Below are 21,546 nucleotides of genomic sequence, written 5' to 3'. Positions count from 1 at the left end.
AATTCTGTCCCTCTTGTCTAAAAAAGCATCAGTCAATTTTCTTTTCCCGCTGAGGAGGGAGGTGGAGGTGGGTGTATGTCAGAGTGTCTGGCGCTGGCGTGGGGCTGGACCCGGGCTGGTGCCGACAATCCCGCGGACGCGCTCGGACCGGGGTGGAAACGCCTGTAGCCGATTAGGGCAGCGCCTGCGGCTTTCTGGGGGAAAACAAAGATCAAATACAATCCAGGACACAGGCGACCGAATCCGGGGACGCAGGGGAACTTCCTCAGTCCCTCTGAAGGCCCACTCAGCAATAAGCAGTCTTTTCTTTCAAGAACTCTGGTGTATTTAAGGGAATTTCGCACTACTGGAAAGAGATAAACGGAGATGGAGGCAACATCCTTACATTTCTACTAACGCCCGTAAACATGCTACATATCACATATATGTATATGTGCATAAATATGGATGTGGTTGTGCACATACCTAGCCAGACACCATTGACTTGCCTGGTCACAGAATAAGCCTTAGACATCCTGTGCCTGGGAAATGGTGCACTTTATCTTTAAGGATGCTAGAAAAATAAGAGATGAGGCTCACGTTGCACGGATGACATCACTAGCTTTTGGCTGCGCGCTCCGTGTTCTCGTCTGTGGGTTTCAGCCAAGGCTGCAGCGCCCGGCGCCGGAGCAAGAGAGCAAAGCCGCGGCTTCCTCCAGCGCCCCGCAGCCGGGCGATGCGATTTCCCGAGCCTCCCCGGCGCAGCCTGGGCTCTCGCTCCCTGGCACCGGCCGAGACCGCGAGGTCCTGGAGCCGCCGCGGCTAGAGGAGGAGGCAGGGACGGGGAGCTGAGAGTCCCAGCCTCCCTCCCCCACCCTCGCCCCATTCACCTCGGCGACCACCGCTCTTGGAGCCGGATCGTAGAACGCCAAGGCCGGACACGACTCTCTGCGCGCTGCCGAGTGAGCCGGCATCTCAACCCCTGGGTGGGCTGCGAAGAAAATGGTGCAGTCTGAGAGCGGCTGACCCTAGCTGGACCGAGCAGACGGAGTGCTGGAGTGCCGGTGCTCAGGTGGCGGGAGAAGGGGGCGGATTGCGTCGAAGGGCCGGAGCCGTTGTTTTTCTGGGTACCTGCAGCACCCGGGCAGCACGTTCCCGGGGCTACACGGGAGCCCAAGGAAGTGAGGCGGAGGCGTCGCGGGAGAGGCGGGTTTGAAGGTGGCCGGGTGGACACTTCGGGAAGAAGAAGGCAGTGGTGGGGGCGGCATGACGCCCTGGGGGCTGGCTGCTGGGCGGGCCGGGCGCCGCGATCGCGCGACCTGTCCATGGTGTTGAAGGCGCCGTGCGTTGAGCCCCGCGCGTCCCGCGCTGTGCGCCCAGCCGGGTGCACCCTCCTTAGCGCAGCCAGCCTTTCGCGCCCGCGGGCTGCCTCCCAGTCGCTCCTAAGCCCCGACCAAGGCTCGTCCGGTAACGCCGTCTGGGTGACCGCACTGTCGGCCCGAGGGGCCGCCTGAATGGCGAAGCAAGAGGCAGACGACCCGGGAGCTCGCGGGGAAAGGTCGGCCGAGACCGTGCACCGACTGGGAGCCCGCCTCTGAACGCTCCGCGCTGGCCAGAAGGAGCAAAGGACCTGCTGGTGACCAGAGGACAGAGAATTTTTTTTTTTATTTTTTTGGTAAAAGACCCGATCCAGAGAAGAAGAATATTTCTTCTCTTGCAGACCAGGAAGGGTAGAGTCGCTGAGAGAGAGACCCAGGCGGGACTCAGGGCAGCCTACCCTGGCATCTGGAGGTTTCCTGCGCTGGCCGGCCGCATCGTGGTGATTCAATTTATCCCGTCGCCTACCATCTCCTCCTGATAGACCCCCTCCCCCAAGAAAGCCAAGCGACTGGGTCCCGCCACTCTGCACAAAGAAAGCCCAGGAGTCCCACCGCATCGGAGGGCACTTGGTGTTTAGTTTCCGGCCCGAGGGCAGCGCCGCCCGAAACCCGGCTGAGTGCTGCGGACGCGGTGGGTTCTGAGCGGCAGCTTCTTGCGGGGCAGGGAGGGGGCGGGAGGCGGTCTGGCCGGGCGCGCCGCCGCCCGAGGCTGCGCCTGCTCGGGAGGACGCCCAGGGGATCGCCGGAGCTTCTCCCGATCAGAACTTTTTACGCTGCCCGCCCCCATCCCCTGCAGTCCCTGGGCTGCTCACCAGCAGGCAGGGGCCGAGGGGCGCCGCTGCGGAGTCCCCTTGCCGTCCCCTCCTCGGCTCGGCCGCCCGCAGCTTTGTTCCGGGCGCGCGGAGGGAAGGCGAGGCTGCGGCGGATCATGCCCAAGGTGTAGCCGCGAAGCGGAGGCATGGCTGCCGGAAGGTTACTGCTCTACACGGGCCTCTCGCTAGCGCTCTGCGCCCTCGGCATGCTGGCCGTGGCCATATGCTCGGACCACTGGTACGAGACGGACGCCAGGAAGCACCGGGACAGGTGCAAGGCCTTCAACACTCGCCGGATCGACCCCGGCTTCATTTACAACAACAACAACAACTTGCCACTCCGGGCCAGCCGCTCGCGCCTGGACCGCTGGGAGGGCAAGCTCCTGCGGGCCCGGAATCGCCGGCAACTCTTCGCCATGAGCCCCGCCGACGAGTGCAGCCGGCAGTACAACTCCACCAACATGGGCCTCTGGAGGAAGTGCCACCGACAAGGCTTCGACCCTGAGATCGCGGCCTTGATTCGGAAAGGTAAGCGCTTAGAGGCGAGGCGTGGCGCGGCGCTGCGGAGAGCCGCGCGCCTCTAGGCCCGGCTGCCCTATCCTGCCTTCGCCCGGCCGCAGCCTCTCAGATCTCTTGGTATCAGGAGGTCAGGTTATCCAGGCTCGGCTGAGCCTTAAAGTGGCCACATCTTGCCTCCCAACAGCTCGTAATGAGGCTTACCTCTCCCTACTTAGCCTCTGGTCTTGCGTTTGTCTGATGGGATTCCGATAGAATCTCATGGTCCAGGGGTTTTAACCCAGGAAGATGCTTCAGTAGTCTCTGAAAAGGAAGGGAATCTGTAATCTTGTGCGGTTAACAGAGGAATGAAACACTTTAAGAGTGTTACGTCGGGGTAGACAGGCTCTTAGTTTTAATCTTTGGTTTACGTGTTGAACTGATTCATCAAAGGCAACTGGGGAAACATCTCACAGGGAAGGCCTTATTCATGCCAGAAATGTTGAAGTGCTATACTCTGCCCGGCATAATGCGGGCACTAGTCATAGAAACATCAATAAATCACAGCCCCGGCCCTATTTCAGCCCAAAGCCTGTTGACTTGTAGCAGCACACCACAATTCTTGATCTGTCTTTTTGAGTGGTTGATAAAAATGTCTCCTGCACACTGAATATTAGCAGGATCTAATAAGCACACGAAAGTAGGTGGGTTTTTTTTCTTTCTTTTTTCCCCTTTAACACCAGAGGGGGTACTTAAGAGAGGAAAAAAATACTATTTTCAGAAGATTTGTAGAAAAAATATCCAGAGTATATGAAGGCAGAAAACAAACTGCATTTGCTAATGATAAAAATTTACTTGATACTTTAATATGATCACAAAAATTTTTTAAAGTCTGCTCATCTGATGCAGTTTGTAGATCTTGCATGATTTATACTTTGGGGAGCATCCTGTTCCATTAGCTCACTGAAATATTGTTTGGATGTATAGTAATATTGCTTTGAAGAAGGGAATGTGCGTGCTGGAATATGCATTAATGATAGCTGCACCCTGGAAGTTGTGGTGCCGTTTCATGAGTTCCTCCCACCCCCTGCATTTTCTTCACCTGTTAAATGGTAATACCAAGGTGAAAACAATGTTGTTGTCTGAAAAGTCTTTGTGGCTACCATATGAGGTAGTTTTTCCTAATGTTAATAATGACAGTGCAGGGTTGCTGCTATTTTAAAATCTTGTTTGTGAAAACTAATGTTCTTTGATTTGTTAAAATGTTGAAGTGGATCAGAAAAAAACTATTAATTTGAAAAAAAAAAAAGTCAGTTGTTTAAGAAAGACAAACAGTGGGTATAGTTTGGGTGGCCACTCAGATTTAGGTGGGTAGGTTCAGAAAGAGAATCCATCTTAGTATTTGTTCTGCATCTTCTGTAGAAAGGACTAGGGATTTTAGATGATTTTGTTAAGAATGTGTTACTATTACAAACATCACATCTGCTTCATGGTTAGACTCTTAGTAAAGTAGGGTGACCCGCTTGGAGCTCTACAACTTTGTCAAACTGTACAGGATATAAGAGATTTGCAGAAGAGAGCATCTTGGGTTTGGGGAAAAAAGAGGAAGCAAATAGATTTTGACAATGGTTGACTCTGTAACAGTTTTCAAATTTTCAGATTCAGGAAAATGTTACTTTATGTGTCATTTTCTGCTTTCATTAAAATTGGAATGATAGGAAGTTAGCGGAAACGTGAGGAAGGATTCATGTTAATAACGACTGATAAACACTGGTAGGACTTGCTGAAGGACATTCTTGAATTTTCTTTCTTGAACATCTTGTGGAACAAGGCTGGTATCCTTCTGCCTGATATTGGTTAACCCCACTAAGAAAAAGGGGGCTGGAATTCATGACTTCTGGTAGCTCCATTGAGAGCTTTGATTCCATGTTACTCTGCTTGGCAGTCGGACTAGAAAGGTTGACTTGGTCTGTGCACCAGAGGGATTGGTTACCATAGTGACATGTTCTTCCGGTGAAGCTGGAAACAGCGACAGGGAAAGGGATAGGGGAAGAATGTACAACATTTTGACTTTGTATGGACTGATTTTTGAATGGAAGCAACAGAAAATGGACAGGGCACAGCAGGGGGATTGAATACACTGATTCCTCGAGTTGGCAGGGCATTGTATGTCACTTGAACTAATGGAAACACTGTTTCCCATCACCCAGAATACAGCAATCACTGTCAGCAGCAAGCTCCTGCTTAACCATGGCCATTTCTATCCATTTGACATCCTTGTTAGGTATTATTGAGATAGATAGCATGCCAGACTTACAAATCTTGAAAGACTTAAGGTCACTATCTTCATTTTTAATCTCAAAACATAATCTTTGAAAGCCAGATCTGCTTTTTCTCAGCAGGGATGGACACACTGTGGAAATAATATGTTAGGAGAATTCACAAGCAATTCTAATGTGCAGATTTTAGCAGGAAGTTAAAAAAAAAAGTTTATATCTTTTGTTTAAATTTAAGACATTGTAGAGAAAGATATTTACCTCACGGTGTATATTAGCAGTCTCAAAACCTATCTTAGACCTTTGGTTTTTTGGGAAGCATCTTAGATTAAAATTCTGGAGATATGTGTTGGGCAGGGGAAAAGGGAAATCAGGAAAAAGACTATGTAAAATCTGTCAATATTATGTGAAAATTAGAGATTTATCCTAGAGTCCTAAAGAACTCAATCATTTATTAAGTCAATGTTCATTACATTAGAAAATGCTGTTTGTGCATTTTACAATAATACCACATAATTAATAAGGAAAAAAAATCAAATCTATATCTGATTTGAAGACAAAGTCCTTTGGATTCATATGCTTTCTGAAATCCGTTTCTTGCCCTGCTGACATGACTGTGCCCACAGGAAGACGTTTCTGATCACTGTGTATTTATTTGTTTGTCTTATTGAACCATAAGTTCCTGGAGGGCTGGAAAGATAATCATTTGTAAAATACATCCACTCGATGCTTGGTACTTGGGAAATAACTCATACAAATTAGGTTCCCAGAAATGTATCCATCAAAAGCTTATTCTAATTGCTGGAACACTGTGTGGGAATCCAAATAAAGGATTAGTCAGAAAATTGTGATAGGGAAAAAGAACCAGTGTGACTCTCAGGGCAGTTTAATATTGCAACAGAGGCTTCATAATTTAACAAGGGAGATTTCTTGAGCAAAAGCTTTGCTAAGGAGTAAGAGCAACAGAATACAGTTTTGGATAACACATGTCAACGAATAGATACATATCACCCACAATCGTTATTTTTCATGTTAGACAAGATTTTAATTTTTTCCTTCTTGAGGGTAGGATTTGAGTAGAGGATGTGGCAAAGATCACTTATCCTTGAATTCCCATCTGTGTCTATAATCAGGTCCTCTCGTCTTCTTTCATTTCAATTTCATCTGTGTCTTCCTGGTAAGTCACTGTGAGCACTGGGGACAGATAAATGGCAGGATCAGTTTCTGAAATCCTAGAGACTTCCAGACTGTTAGAAGGAGCAAACACAGGTAGGAGTTTGTTCCAGGGAAGATTCAGATTCTTTGGTTAGTACTGAAATGTTATGTTGATACGGCTTGAAATCTGTAGACCTTCAACTGACATGCTAAGAACTTCCTTATTATTTGAAAATAAGCCTTATAGGAGAACTTGACCTAAATAATTATGGAGTGGTAGTCAGTGTTCTAAAGTTTGTGTTAATAAAACCTTGTACATATTCACAGATTAATAATGGACTCAGCGAATATTTACTGCACAGGTATTAGCGAATGGGCCCCTATCACTGGAACAAAGACAGACTGGTCCTTAGAATTCCCATTGTTCTGTTAGTATCACATAGAGTAAGTGATGAGTCTGGGATAACAAAACTGACAGAAACAGATGCAGAGAAACCCAGAGAAGGTGACGCTTCATTGTGTTAGCAGTGGGATGAGGTCAGAAGGGAGGGAGTTGGGGAGAGTTGCCCTGAGGAAATGAAATTTGAACAAGATCTTCAGGAAGTTTGGAGGTGGCTGGGGAGAGAGGGCATTTCAGGCAAAGAGGCCAGCACAGGCCCAGCCTTGGAGGTGTGACCCTTCCGTTTGGCCTTGTGAGTGTTGATTTATGGGGCGAGGGAGAGGAGCAGACCAGGAGCTGGAGAGCAGGCGAGGACTGCATTAAGGAGCTTGTGAACTGAGATCCCCTGTAGCAGTGCTGCCTGTAGGGTGGCCACCAGCCACATGTGTCTGTTTAAGCTGAAAATAATCATACTTAAAAACATTTAAAAAGCACTCCCTTGGTCACATTACAGATGCTCAACAGCCATATGTGGCTAATGGCCATCATTTCAGATAGTAATAGTATTTCAGTTCAGTTCGATTCAGTTGCTCAGTTGTGTCCGACTTTGCAACCCCATGGACTTCAGCATGCCAGGCCTCCCTTGTCCATCATCAGCTCCCAGAGTTTACTCAAACTCATGTCCATTGAGTCGGTGATGCCATCCAACCATCTCATCCTCTGTTGTCCCCTTCTCCCGCCTTCAATCTTTCCCAGCATCAGGGTCTTTTCAAATGAGTCAGCTCTTTGCATCAGGTGGCCAAAATATTGGAGTTTCAGCTTCAACATCAGTCCTTCCAATGAATATTCAGGACTGATGTCCTTTAGGATGGAGTGGTTGGATCTCCTTGCAGTCCAAGGGACTCTCAGGAGTCTTCTCCAACACCATAGTTCAAAAGCATCAATTCTTCGGCACTCAGCCAAAGTAATACTATTACTATTTATTATTAGTATTACTATTTATTAATAGTATTACTATTTGATTAATAGTGATCAAACTTGATGGCCAGGTACTCTTCTAAGTTTTACGTTTATTAGCTAACTTATTCTTCATGATACTGCGCTGAAGTGGGTATTTTTATTATTTATCTCTATTCTACAGTTGAGGAAACTGACACACAAAGCTCCATTAACTTGTCACATTCTCATGATAAGAAAATGAAGGTGTCAGGCTTTGAGTTCTGGCTCTGGGTTTGGAGACTTATCCACCCCACTCTACTGTTGCCATAGAGTGTGTTGGGGGGTGCGGTGGGTAGAGAAGAGGCTGGTATATTGATTCCCCAAATTAAAAAAAAAATAGGGTTATTTTGCTGTTTACCTGAAACTAACACAACTTTGTAAATCAACCATTCTTCAATAAAAATAAACTTGCTCTTTCAAAGATACAAAAAATCAGGAAGTAATTTAGAGTTCACAAAGGTGAGACCTGCTGGAAGTCTTCAGCTTAGCACTGAGAGGAAGGTCATTTCAAAGCAAAACATTTCACCTGGCCCTGAGACCTGCCAACAGAATTTCGTCCACCTTTGTGCTGTAATTTTTTATTTCTTTTTCTTTTTTTTCACTGTGGTAGATGCTGAGATTATAGAAATGAATGACATATGCATTCATTCCACAAATATTTGAGGGTCTAGAGACTGGGCATTGTGGAGAAGCTTATATTCCATGGTGGGGTGGGCAGTGGAGAGAGACAATAAATAAATACAGATGAAATAAAAATAACATCTAACGAGCTAATCAGTGTATAATATAACATGCAGTAGTGAATTCTATGAAATGTCTTTGCCCTTGATAAGCAGAAAGGGGAAGATGAAATAATAAGCCCAAAGGATAAATAGTTCTATTAGTTTTGGTTTCATAATATCTGGAGGCTTTACCTGCTCACAGGCACATACATACAAAACCCATGATATCTGTATAGGGTGTGCATCTCCGTGCATGTATGTTACATGTGTGTTGGGGGAGAACAAAGTCATCATGTGGTTCTTGTCCTCAGGGAGCTTATACTCCAGCTCATGGTTTCCCAAGTTCATTGTCATGCATGAGTGGATCAGGCTCTTTTGCAGGAGGTCACATCTGTTTCAACTGGATCAGGAATCATCTGGTCAGGGAACTCAGGGGTGAGCTCTCTTATTGAGCCAATGAAGTCAAGAGCCTTATTTCTGTTGCAGAGGTCAGTTTATTTATTCTTTTACTGTAGGGTTGGTAAGGATCAATTAGAGGATCGATTCTATATTCCACTTTGGATTGTCAGTTAAAAATATTTCCTCCCTCTTTGCTATTAGTAGGTAATCCTAGGCCTTCAGGCAGAATCCTAAACACACTCTAGATTAGACTCTTCATACACACACACACACACACACACACACCCACACACGTATACGTCTAGACATTGGATAGTAGAGTCACAAGTGTTCATTCAGATACAGATACTTTTATAACTCCTTACCCCCAAAAATACACACAGAGAGAAGGCTGTGCATGAGTTGGTGGATGAGTGGACAGCACATTTATTCTAACTGACTGGATGTCTGCTGCTTTTGAGACAATATATCCAGTCAGTCAGTCAGTCAGTTCAGTTGCTCAGTTGTGTCCAACTCTTTGAGACCCTGTAGACTGCAGCATGCCAGGCTTCCCTGTCCATCACCAACTCTGGGAGCTTGCTCAAACTCCTGTCAGCCGAGTCTGTGATGCCATCCAACCATCTCATCCCCTGTCGTCCCCTTCTCCTCCCGCCCTCAATCGATCCCAGCATCAGGATCTTTTCTAATGAGTCAGTTCTTCACATCAGGTGGTCAAAGTATTGGAGCTTCAGCTTCAGCATCAGTCCTTCCAATGAATATTCAGGACTAATTTCTTTTAGGTTAGGATTGACTGGTTTCATCTCCTTGTAGTCCAAGGACTCTCAAGAGTTTTGTCCAACACTACAGTTCAAAAGCATCAATTCTTTGGCATTCAGTTTTCTTTATAGTCCAACTCTCATATCCATACATGACTACTGGAAAAACCATAGCTTTGACTATATGGATCTTTGTCAGCAAAGTAATGTGTCTGCTTTTTAATATGTTGTCTAGGTTGGTCATAGCTTTTCTTCCAAGAAGCAAGCATCTTTTAATTTCATGGCTGCAGTCACTATCTGCAGTGATTTTGGAGCCCAAGAAAATAAAGGCTGTCACTGTTTCCACTGTTTCCCCATCAATTTGCCAGGAAGTAATGGGACAGGATGCCATGATCTTCATATACATTCTTTTAAAAGACGTTGTTTCCTCATGTATAAAAGAGTGGGTTTGGATTGTATGAATGTCAAACCCTTTCACATTTGATGAGAAAGTTAAATGTAGGTGACAAAGGGTGAATAATGGGCAAATGGTTGAGAGAAGGTAAAAGAGAGGTAAAAGAAAGCAGGGTGAGGCAGGGGAAAGAAAGAGCAAATTGAGAGAGATGGAGATGTTGCAGAAAGGATCATGGCAGGGTGCTAGTTTGTAAAAGGAAGAGGTGGAAAACGAAGCAGCTCATTTTGTTCCAATCTAGGACTGTGTAATAAAAACTCACCATCTCTCTTTCTGATGATTTAAAATGCTATGTTGCAGATTGAGGTTAAAAAATCTAAAAACTTGATGGAGAAAGGTCGTGTTGGTTGCATGACAATATGGATGTACTTAATGTACTAAAAGTACAGAACTGTTTTCTTTTTTTATTATTAATTTTTATGGAAGTATAGGGAGAAGGCAATGGCACCCCACTCCAGTACTCTTGCCTGGAAAATCCCATGGACGGAGTAGCCTGGTGGGGCCGCAGTCCATGGGGTCACTAAGAGCGACTTCCCTTTCACTTTTCACTTTCATGCATTGGAGAAGGAAATGGCAACCCACTCCAGTGTTCTTGCCTGAAGAATCCCAGGGACGGGGGAGCCTGGTGGACTGCCGTCTATGGGGTCGCAGAGAGTTGGACACGACTGAAGCGACTTAGCAGCAGCAGCAGCAGCATTGAAGTATAGTTGCTTTACAATATCGTATCAGTTTCAGCTGTACAGCAAAGCTATATCTACAGACATATCCCCTCTTTTGGATTTCCTTCCCGTTGAGGTCACCACAGAGCACTGAGTTGAGTTTCCTGTGCTGTACAGTAGGTTTTCATTAGTTATCTGTTTTGTAGATAGTATCAGTTGTGTGTATATGTCAATCCCAATCTCCCAGTTCACCCCACTCTTCATTTCCCCCTCGGTGTCCATACTTTGCAGAACTGTATTCTTAAAAGTGCCTAATATGATCGATTTTATGTTTCATATCAGTTCAGTCACTCAGTCCTGTCTGACTCGTTGGGACCCCATCGTCTGCAGCTTGCTGGGCTTCCCTGTCCATCACTAACTCTGTTTTACCACAATTAAAATAAAGAAATTAATTAAAAGAATTAAGAAACGTAATAGAGAAAGGAACTGGATTCCTGGTGTGTAGAATACTTCATAACTGAGGATCTTCATTTATTCCACACATTTTTTGAGCACCCACTATGTGTCAGGCACTGACTCAGGTATGTTTTGGACATAAAAGTTAATGAAACAGGCAAAATATCTGCCCTCATAGGCCTTCTAATGAAATGCCTTCGAGGATTGTACCTTTTTGCTAAACAAAACTTTTCAAGAATACCAGTATATAAAACAAGTAAAAATAATGAATATGTTCCTTGGGTCATTTAAAAACCATTGTATGGTAAAGAACACTTCTCTGTGTTTATTCTAAAAATGCCTTTTGAGTTCCAGCTATTTCAGGCACATTACTTGGGGCTGGAGGATCCTGAATGAGACAGGTATTAATAGCTCCTGTCCTCAAAGAGAAAACAGGCAGTATGCAGAAGACTGACAAAACCCCCAAGTTTAGTTCTTTTTAAAAAAATGTTTTAATTTTATTGGAGTATAGTTGATTTACAGTGTTGTGTTAGTTTCAAGTGTACATCAAAGTGATTCAGTTATACGTATTGTTGTTTAGTCACTAAGTTGTGTCCGACTCTTTATGACTGCATGGACTGTAGGCCCCCAGGCTCCTCTGTCCATGAGATTTTCTAGTCAAGAATACTGGAGTGGGTTGCCATTTCCTCCTCCAGGGGATTTTCCCAATCCAGGGATGGTACCTGTGTTTCCTGCATTGGCAGGCAGATTCTTTACCACTGAGCCACCAGGGAAGTCCCACATATAAATATGTATTCGTCCAGTCAAGGCTGTGGTTTTTCTAGTCGTCATGTATGGATGTGAGAGTTGGACTATAAAGAAAGCTGAGTGCCGAAGAATTGATGCTTTTGAACTGTGGTGTTGGAGAAGACTCTTGAGAGTCCCTTGGACTGCAGGAAGATCCAACCAGTCCATCCTAAAGGACATCAGTCCTGAATATTCATTGGAAGTTCTGATGCTGAAGCTGAAACTACAATACTTTGGCCACCTGGTGTGAAGAGCTGACTCATTTGAAAAGTCCCTGAGGCTGGGAAAAATTGAAGGCTGGAGAAGAAGGGGATGACAGAGGATGAGATGGTTGGATGGCATCACCGACTCAATGGACATGAGTTTGAGTAAACTCCGGGAGTTGATGATGGACAGGGAGGCCTGGCATGCTGTGGTCCATGGGGTCGCAAAGAGTTGGACATGACTGAGCAACTGAACTGAACTGAACTGAACTGATATATGTGCATACACATATATTTATTTTTTCTTAGATTCTTTTCCTCTCATCCTTTCTCATGTTGGTTATTACAGAATATTGGATAGAGTTCCCTGTTCTATACGTCGCTCATCTATCTTATGCGTAACGGTGTGCATGTTTTCATCTCAAGCTCTGATTTATCCCCCTCCTCCATGTTTTCTCTTTGGTAACCATAAGTTTGTTTTTGCTGTCAATAAGTCTGCTTCTGTTTTGTAAATAAGTTCATTTGTAACTTTTTGAAAAAAAAATTAGATTCCACTCCAGGAGTTAGTGATGGACACGGAGGCCTGGCGTGCTGTGATTCATGGGGTCGCAAAGAGTCAGACACGACTGAGCGACTGAACTAACTAACTAATGAGTAATATTATATGATATCGGTCTTTGACTTCTCTTTGTATGATAATCTCTAGGTCCATTCATGTTGCTGCAAATGGCATTATTTCATTTTTTATGAATGAATAATATTCCATCATATATATGTACCATGGCTTCTTTATCCATTCCTCCATCATTGGACATTTAGGTTGCTTCCATGTCTTGGCTATTGTAAATAGTGCTGCAGTGGACATTGGGATACATGTATCCTTTCAGATTATGGTTTTGTACAGATATGTGCCCAGGAGTGGGATTACTGGATCATATGGTAACTCTATTTTAAGTTTGTAAAGGGACCTTCATACTGTTTTCCATACCAATTTACATCCCACCAACAGTGTAGGAGGAGTCCCTTTGCTCCACACCCTCTCCAGCATTTGTTTGTAGATTTTTTTTTTTTTTTTTTGATGATGGCTATTCTGACCAGTGTGAGGTGGTAACCTCATTGTAGTTGTGATTAGCATTTCTCCGATAATTAGTGATGTTGAGCATCTTTTCATGTGCTTTTTGGCCATCTGTGTGTCTTCTTTGGAGAAATGTCTGTTTAGATCTTCTTCCCATTTTTGGATTGGGTGTTTGTTCTTTTGATATAGAGCTGGATGGGCTGTTTGTATGTTTTGGAGATCCAGGTTTGGTTCTTTGAGAGATTTATGTGCTGAGGTCCTGAGTGATTCTTGAGTTCTGGAGCGATTAGGGGAAGATTTGCCAAAAAGCGGACAGTTGGTCCTAAGATGTACTTAGGTTATCTGTGGGTTGATAAAATGAAGTCTGAGCCTCAGTGAAAAGTGATTAATTAATAATGATAAGGTAATACTTGTCGAGTCTGCGTTCCACCCACATTTGTCCCCCAGACACCTAGTCCTTCTCCCAAAAAGCAGCTATTGCTCTCAGATTTTAAGAAATCTTATCAGAGATACTCTGTTCAGCAATATTTTAAAATACCAGCAAGTATAAATATGTCAGGCAACACACAGGTGATTTAAGGATGAAAAAAGTTTATTTTTCGTAAATCTGTATACACAGAGATGATGTTTAAAGGCCCATTCTAGGAGTCACTAGGAATCTTCTACAGGTGATGTTTATTCTGAGCAGAGGTTGCTGTTGGCATTCAGAGAAGTTTGACAGATTTGCTGCTTTTATGGGGGACTGCAGTATCTGAATTATTTCAATTGATTTTTTTGGCGTCCAAGTATTTTGCCAAGAAAAGGCAATTTACTTTATATTAGGTCATCTTCATAAATTTATATCATTTCCTGCGTTTGAAAAAGCCCTGCTGTTCTATATTCTGAAGCTCTCTCTGTTGGACACTTTATTTGCTCTAGAGCAATCTCTCATTCAGATTTGCCCTCCATTTCTCTTCATATTTGTAATAGCAGTTCTATCTAGGCAGACACAACTCTTATTCCCCAAGGCTCCGGGGTGTTTTGTTAGAGCTAGATGGGGTAGGCTTATCTTTACCTTAAAGAAGCTCCGGGCTCCTGTGCTGCTGTATGCTAATTAATGCCTTGCGAGGCTGAGGACGTACCTGCCCTGTCTCCTGACACTTCTGCCCCAGGCTGTACACACTCATGAGTCCATGGAACACACCCAGGAGTCGCCACGGCAGCACTGTCTTATCATAATAAAATAAATAAGTCAACAAAAAGGAAAAACTTTGTGTTCATTATTAATAGGGACATGGATAATAGGTATGGTTTGTTCATATGATGGAAACTACCACTGTATATTTAAAAGACATCTACTAGACCTACATGTTTCCAAGTGGAGAAAGATGAAATTGGAGTGAAAGGATCAGGGTGCAGAATGAAATGATGTCGTTTATATGAAACTCAAAAACAGATCAGATAACATGAGATATGGTTTATTTGTTTTTATACAAATATGCATGTGACTGATAAACCCAAAATGAAGGATGACGTTTATCTTTCTCAGGACAAGGAAGGAAATGGAATTGGGATGGAGCTTTCAAATCATCTGTGATATTAATATTTTATTTCTTAAAACAACAACAACAAACAGATCTGAGGCAAATGGGACACACGTATGCATGCACACTGAAGCTATTTGAAAGATTGTTGCTGTTCTGATCAAAAAAAGTTGACATTTTATTCAGACTCTACTGTTCAGTGTTCAGGAGGCAGGTTCTTTAAAGAAAATTCTTGGAAAACTTTGAGTCAGTCTGTGACTGACTTTTGTAAGTAGTAACAAAGAGGAGAATCAGGTAACCCTTAACCAACAGTTTGCGCTGAGAGTTGCTCCTGGGGAAGGGTTTAGAAAGGATAAACCTTTCTAAAGGTTTTCCCCCCTTCTGATGTGGTGTAAGAAGAGGAAGCCAAGGCTTTAAAATGGCTTATTTCTGAGATAGAGACGAATGTGCACATCAATTCTTGCTTTGCAGGTTTCCTGTAGCTTGTGGAGAAAAACCCAGCGCTCTAAGGGCCAGAAAGGTAAACCAAAGCCCTCCCTCCAATGAACTTAATCAGACACTGAAGTTTAGTAGCTAAGGCATGGAGACAGAGAGAGCACAGCCCACCATAGACTGAGCACGAGCCCCTGGGAAGCCCTGTGGACCCTACGGGAGGACCTCAGGTGAACTAGGAAAGGAAAAGCTGAGCACTGGTAGGAAGGAGTCAGAATTATATTCTTAGAATTGTGCGGGTGACTTCAGCCAGGAGCAATGGTATGTTCCCACGCCATACGAGCTCCAGCTGGAACGGGACAGGCCCATCAGAATTACAGCAGGGGTCCCATTTTCACCTGATAATGCTTTTCAAGCACCAGATCCAGACCTGAAGTTACTAGGGGTCATGAAAGTCCTAGGGGATTTCAGGGGCATTGGAGCAGAATAACTTTCACGCTCATATTTCAGTAACCACAGGGCTGAAGAGATGCCCATGTGACGTTCTGGGCAGGCCTGCATCTTCAGGTCCCATGTGGATGAGCTGCTTTATTCATTGTGCTCTGCAAGGATGCTCTTCCTGCCCTTCCTGAGATGAGTGACTTTGGGAAGGGCTGGCCTCTGTGTCTTCAACCTCTTCCCCTCACTTCCTCCTTCAGGAATGTGTTAACACAAAACAGAAGTTCATCTTGCTCAGCCCTTGTTCTTTCCAGGTGTGGCCTCTCTCCTCGCCTGGCTTTCTTGTCTTCTTCACCTTCAGTGCACTTTGAGGCCCTAGCCCCGGGGTTTCCCCCCCCAGCTCCCATGCTGGGGTCACTCCTCTCCTTCTCTTTGAAAACGTCACCTTCTCTGGCTTTGGGGGCACTGTCCTCTCCTGGTCTGTTTCTGTCTTGTTTCTTACCTCCTCTCCAGCACTAGCTCTTCTTTCTCAGCCCATGTGAGTGTTCTCCAGGGTACCACTTCTTTTTCTTTCCCCCACTGTCCCCTTGAGCCATCTCACGTCCATGACCGATTTTGGCCTTGATGTTCACAACCTATTGCACTGGGAATCTCTCAGTCAGACCCTCCACGCAAACACCTCACCTGTTAGATGTCTCTGCTTGGAGGTTCCATAGGTCCCAAAGAACCTGTTTTCGTTTTCTCCCAGTCATTGCTCTTTCATTTTCCTCCATCTCGGGAAATGACCTCACTGCCTCCCTGCTTGCCCAAACCAGAAACTTGGGAGTCATCCTTAGAGATCTCTTCGTTCTTGCCCTACTCATTGGAGCAGAGAAGTCACTTTTCCTCCTGATACTTTGCTGCTCATCTCCCCACGCTATTCCGATACTGCTGCCGTGGTGAGGTCCACAGCACCTGTGTTCTTGTAGCCTTCTCTGTTTGGTTTTCCTGTTCTCTAATCTCATCTCCTGTCAATGCTTTCCATTCAGAGTGATTTTTCTTACATGTAAATCTAATCATGTTATCACTCTGCTCAAAATTCTTCAGTGGCTCCTCCCAGCCCGTCGATCACAAGAGGTCCACGATAAGGTCGTCTTGGCGTGTGAGGACTCACAGGTCTGGCAACATTCCCCACCCCCTAGCCCGCAACCTGCCCATCTCATCCTTTTGCCTGCTTCTCTCCAGCTTGCTCTCCTCCAGCTCTGATGAAGGACTCCTGGTCCCCAAACAGGCTGAACTGTTTGATACTTGAGAGCCTTTGATAATGAAGCTTCTTCCTTTGCCTAGAAGCCTCTGTCCCTGCTTATACCCACCCCCAACTCAGTCTGGCCTGCACCTGCTTATTGTTCAGGGATCAGCCACGGGCCCCTCCTCCTAGTCTTGCTTGGGTTCCATCACCTCTGTCTCCCAGGGAGAATTGCCTTCTTCCTCCTTAGCCCTCTGTCACACGACAGACATCTTCCTAGCACCAGTGACATTTTGTTTCCCCATATGTTTCCCTCCTTTTTAAGACTATTTTTAAACTACTTATTATTCATCTTTTTATCTGCAGTGTTTTGCATAATGCATGGTCCATAATAGGTATTTAATACATAGTTATTGGATGAATGAAGGTTTATTTCCGTTAATGCAGGCAATCTGGAAGTCTTATTTAACAAAGAGCCATAATTTCACTGGACTAGGGAAACTCACTACTAAAGGAAACCTGCTGTGAGTTGCTTTGTAATGCATACGATAAACTTTGATTTATTTCTTTTGTTAAGGTTTGTATTTTCTTAAAGCGCCCATATCTCTGATTCACATGAGGAGAATTTCAAGTGGGGATTGTTCCACATATCCTGGACTGGACCTCTTCATTATGATCTTGCCCACTTTCTCTTCTTGGCATGCTTTTCTTAGTCTGGTCCTCACCACCACCTGCCCCTGCCCCCTGCCTGCAGCATATTGGATAAAGAGAAGGCTAGGTCCATTTCATTTTTTTTCTTTTAAAAAATATGTATTTATTTGGCTGCATGGGATCTTCATTACAGAATACAGGGTCTAGTTCCCTGACCAGGGACTGAACCCAGGCCCTCTGGATTGGGAGCGTGGAGTCTTAGCCACTGGACCACCAGGGAAGTCCCATATCTCCATTTCTTGTCCCCATCGTGGATTACCTCTGGGTCTGGCATATGTGACTATTCCCTCAAGTTTCTCAGTGTTTATCACCAGGCTTGTCTTCAGGCTGTCTTGTCAAAACTTCCCTCTCCACTGTTTACTAAGGGCAGCTTCCTCAAATCTCTTCTCAGAGAGTTTGGTCAGAAAACGGCCAGAAGATAGAGACTGTGTCTTTGTGAATGCCTCTCTGGTTCATACCTCAGTTCACTTTTCATGACTTCCAGCTGGCGTGGGTCAGTGATGCTGGGTAAACAGGGTCAGTATCTATTTCCAAGTCTCTGGTGCACCTGGCCCCATTATGGTTGGTGAGCAACATTGCTCATAGAAAGCATGCATCCTCTACAGAACAGTTTGGGGACGGAAAGACATCACGGCCAAACAACCCATCTTTGCTTGTGAAGACCACCTCGTCCCAGCTCGACAATGGATGAGAGACACGTTTACTCTCCACGTCACTGGGAAGTGGATTCTCTTCCCAAACAGCAGTGACTGTTGTTCAGGCTGGTCATCTTACAGGGAAGGTTTAGAGAACTTCTCCTTTAGCTATGCGATCTACTAAGGGCAGACCATTTCTGTCATTTGGATAGTAGAATAAATCTTTTGTTTTTCAGCAGACAAATATACATCTGGCTACATTGCTTGGCTCTCTAACTAAGCTGAATAAATGATTCTTATCAAGGAAACATTTTCTATGACCACTGTATCTCCTGGAGTTATATTGGTTAAGTCTGTGCTGAGTTTAAACTAGAAAAATGATTTCCAGGACCCTCTGCATAAAGCACCATAGACCAAAATTCAGATTGTACATTCAGTAGTAACCATTGGGTAGGCATCCCAACTAAACACTGAACTTGCATTTTGAAGAGTTAGATTAATTGTAAAAACTGATTATAAAAAGTATAAGTGATCTATGCAGCAATGCGAGTCTTATAAAATGGAGGGTCGCCCTTACCCTAGCAAATCGTCTCTTGTCATAAACGCTTATTTTAAAACCTGTAGGAATCCAGAGGTTTATTTCAAACTGGAAGGTGGCATCTCATCTTTTGGGGTCAGCAGAGTTGTTACCATTTCAGAAAAGGACGTTTATCTCCTGTGCTGGCAGCACGCCGGTATCAGCTTTTATTACACATATCCGTAGTGGTGTGGTGGCTGGCTGGGCGCTTGCAGATCAATAAAAGCTGCTAAAAAGGGGGATGCATCAGAGACCATAATGGCTCCTTCACAGAAGATAGATCGTCTCCAGCTAGTGAAGTGCACTCAGGAGCAACAGCAACATCCCTGTGCTGAGCTTCTCATTATTTAGAAGAGAGAAACGGACTTTCTCAAGGTGATGAGTCCTATGATGCAGACCTTAACATGCTAAACATACCCTCCAAGAGAGTTTCTGTTCCAAACAGATTCAGTTTGTTTAAGCAGAAGAATTCCTAGGTGGTGAAATACAGAATTGATTCTCTTGGCCTCAAACATGACTTGATTGTAGTTATTCTGCAGCTTGGATGTCCTGTTAATTTTTAAAAGTCCTCTTATGACTTGAACACTGATTTCTAAGACACTCAGGTGGGCTTGGGTACAGCATCCGTGACGTGTTGGGAAGATTAGTGACCCTAATGAGTGGGGTTTGAGAGCGGTGGAAACTTCCAGAAGATGGTACAGAGTTGCTTGGCTAAAGTTCTTGACTTGAAGGCTGTGGACACATGGAGTCAAGGTTTTGTTTGAGCTGAGTGTACTTATGTGCAGGTGGGTCCCTAGGGTATGATGTCGGAGAGGATGGTGACTTTTTCTAGGGTGTGTGTTCTACTCTGTGGTTCTCCTTCCTGATGCCATGAATAAATTACACAAATTATATATTCACTTATTCAACACATATTTGGTGAATACTTACATGTCAGGGTTTGTATTAGGAGCTTAGGGTACAGTGTGCTTAGTCGCCCAGTTGTGTCTGACTCTTTGTGATCCCATGGGCTGTAGCCCACCAGGCTCCTCTGTCCGTGGGGATTCTCCAGGCAAGGATACTAGAGTGCATTGCCATACCCTCCTCCAGGGAATCTTCCCAACTGAACCCAGATCTCCCACATTGCTGGCGGATTCTTTACTGTCTGAGCCCCCAGGGAAGCCCTAGGGTACTGTAGTGAACCAAATAGGGCACCAGCCCTAATGTGGGAGGAACAGCTAGCATGTTGGAGAAATTACAATGTTGGAAGAATGGCTGGGGTTGGGGGAAGGGATGAAGGCGGGCACTGTTGTAGGATCCAATGTCAGCGAAGAACCACCTCCTGTAGGATTTGAAGACATAGGATGGCATGAGATGGGAAGTCTCTGAGAAGAGGATTGGTGTAATTAGACTAGACTTATGGTTTAAAAGGATCACTTGGGTTGCAAAGTTAATAACAGATTACAGTGGGGGTGCATATGGAATCAGGGAGCTAGCCCACATAGAGGGTGGCTGGAACTAGAGCAATGGGAGAAGAGATTGGGTTCTGGATATATTTAGAATGAGAAACTATCAGCATTGGCTCATGGATCAAATGCAACCTGTGAGAAAAAGAGAAGTCAAAGATGGCATCAACGTTTTTTGCCTGAGTAGCTGGTAGTGTGGCGTGCGTGCATGCTAGGTTGCTTCAGTCGTGTCCTACTCTTTGTGACCCCATGGACTGTGACCCCACCAGGCTCCTCTGTCTGTGGGATTCTCCAGGCACGAATACTGGAGTGGGTTGCTGTGCCTTCCTCCAGAGGATCTTCCCAACCCAGGGATTGAACCTGCATGTCTATGTCTCCTGCATTGGCAATGAATTCTTTACAACTAGGGCCACTTGGGAAGCATGGAGTTGCCATTAAATATGATGGCCAGGACTGGAGGAAGATCTTGGTTTGGGAATCCATTCTTTTGGACATGATAATGTTTGAGATACCTTTTGAATGTTCAAGTGGAAATGTTTATGGCTAATTGGACATATGGGCCTGCGTTCAGGGGAGAAATCTCACTTGGGATGTAAATTTAGGAGTCATCAGCTAGCTTATGGTATTTTTAAAGTCATGAGACTGAATGAGATCACCTAGAGAGTGAGTGTAAATAGAGAAGAGAGGAGGTCTAAGGATTGAATCCTGGGGCTTTATAAACCTCAGGGAGATGAGGAGGAGTTGGCAAAAGACACCAAGAAGGAACAGCTAGTGTAGTGAGAGAAAAATGAGGACAGTGTGGCATCCTGGAAGCCAGATAAAGGACGTGGTTTAAGGAGGAGAAGGAAGTGATCAATGGTTTGCAAGGCTGCCCGTGAGTCCAGTGAGATGGGCTGAGACTTGAACTTTGGCTTTCACAACACAGAAGTTAATTGATTCCGGTGGTAGATTCAAGAGTGAATGAGAAGAGGGGAGGAATTGAAGACAGTGAGTTTAGACAACTTTTAAAAGGGTTTTCCATGTAAAAGTAAGGAGAGAAAAGGTAGCTGGACTGTGAAATTTAGACTAAAACTTTTTTTTTAATTCGAGAAATACTAGCATAATTGTAGGCTGATGGGGACTCAGTAGATAGGGACAAAACTGATGGTACAGGGAAAAAAGAAGGAAGAACTGCTGGAGCAATTGCTGGAGAAGGTTGAGGCAGAAAGGAAGGTGGAGAAAAGAATGAAAGGAAGGGATGGAGCCCAGGAAGAAACACATGTTTTAGGGGAGTAAGTAAAAATCTGAGATGATCATTTATTTATTCCTTTTTTTGTTAAAGTATAGTCGATTTATAATATTGTGTTAGTTTTAGGTATATGGCAAAGTGATCATATATACATATATATGTGTATATATGCATATGTATATTCCTTTTTAAAATTCTTTTCCATTATAGCTTGTTATAAGATATTGAATATAATTCCATAGGGAATTGCATATAGTATAATATAATATATTACACAGTCAATCCTTGCTGTTTTTCTGTTGTGTATATAGTACCGTGCATCGTTAATCCCCTGTGGCAGATTTATTCCTCT

The 21,546-nt window shown here is 44.6% G+C and overlaps 1 protein-coding gene across 2 annotated transcripts in view; it reads left to right on the top strand.

The window, feature by feature from the left end:
- Positions 1–247: 247 nt before the first annotated feature.
- TMEM178B (transmembrane protein 178B) overlaps positions 248–21,546 on the top strand; it is a 412,460-nt gene continuing 391,161 nt past the window's right edge. For both annotated transcript variants that reach the window (XR_003510669.1, XM_027538815.1), the window contains exon 1: positions 248–2,698. Coding sequence is in view for 1 of the 2 variants with exons in the window: in XM_027538815.1 (XP_027394616.1) it covers positions 2,317–2,698 (382 nt within the window). In the remaining variant the exon portion in view is untranslated. The remainder of the gene's footprint in view (positions 2,699–21,546) is intronic.

Source organism: Bos indicus x Bos taurus, chromosome 4 (genome assembly GCF_003369695.1).
Source record: "Bos indicus x Bos taurus breed Angus x Brahman F1 hybrid chromosome 4, Bos_hybrid_MaternalHap_v2.0, whole genome shotgun sequence".
Taxonomy (NCBI): domain Eukaryota; kingdom Metazoa; phylum Chordata; class Mammalia; order Artiodactyla; family Bovidae; genus Bos; species Bos indicus x Bos taurus.
The sequence above is the reverse complement of the archived record's forward strand: the minus strand, read 5'-3'. Positions and strand labels throughout refer to the sequence as shown.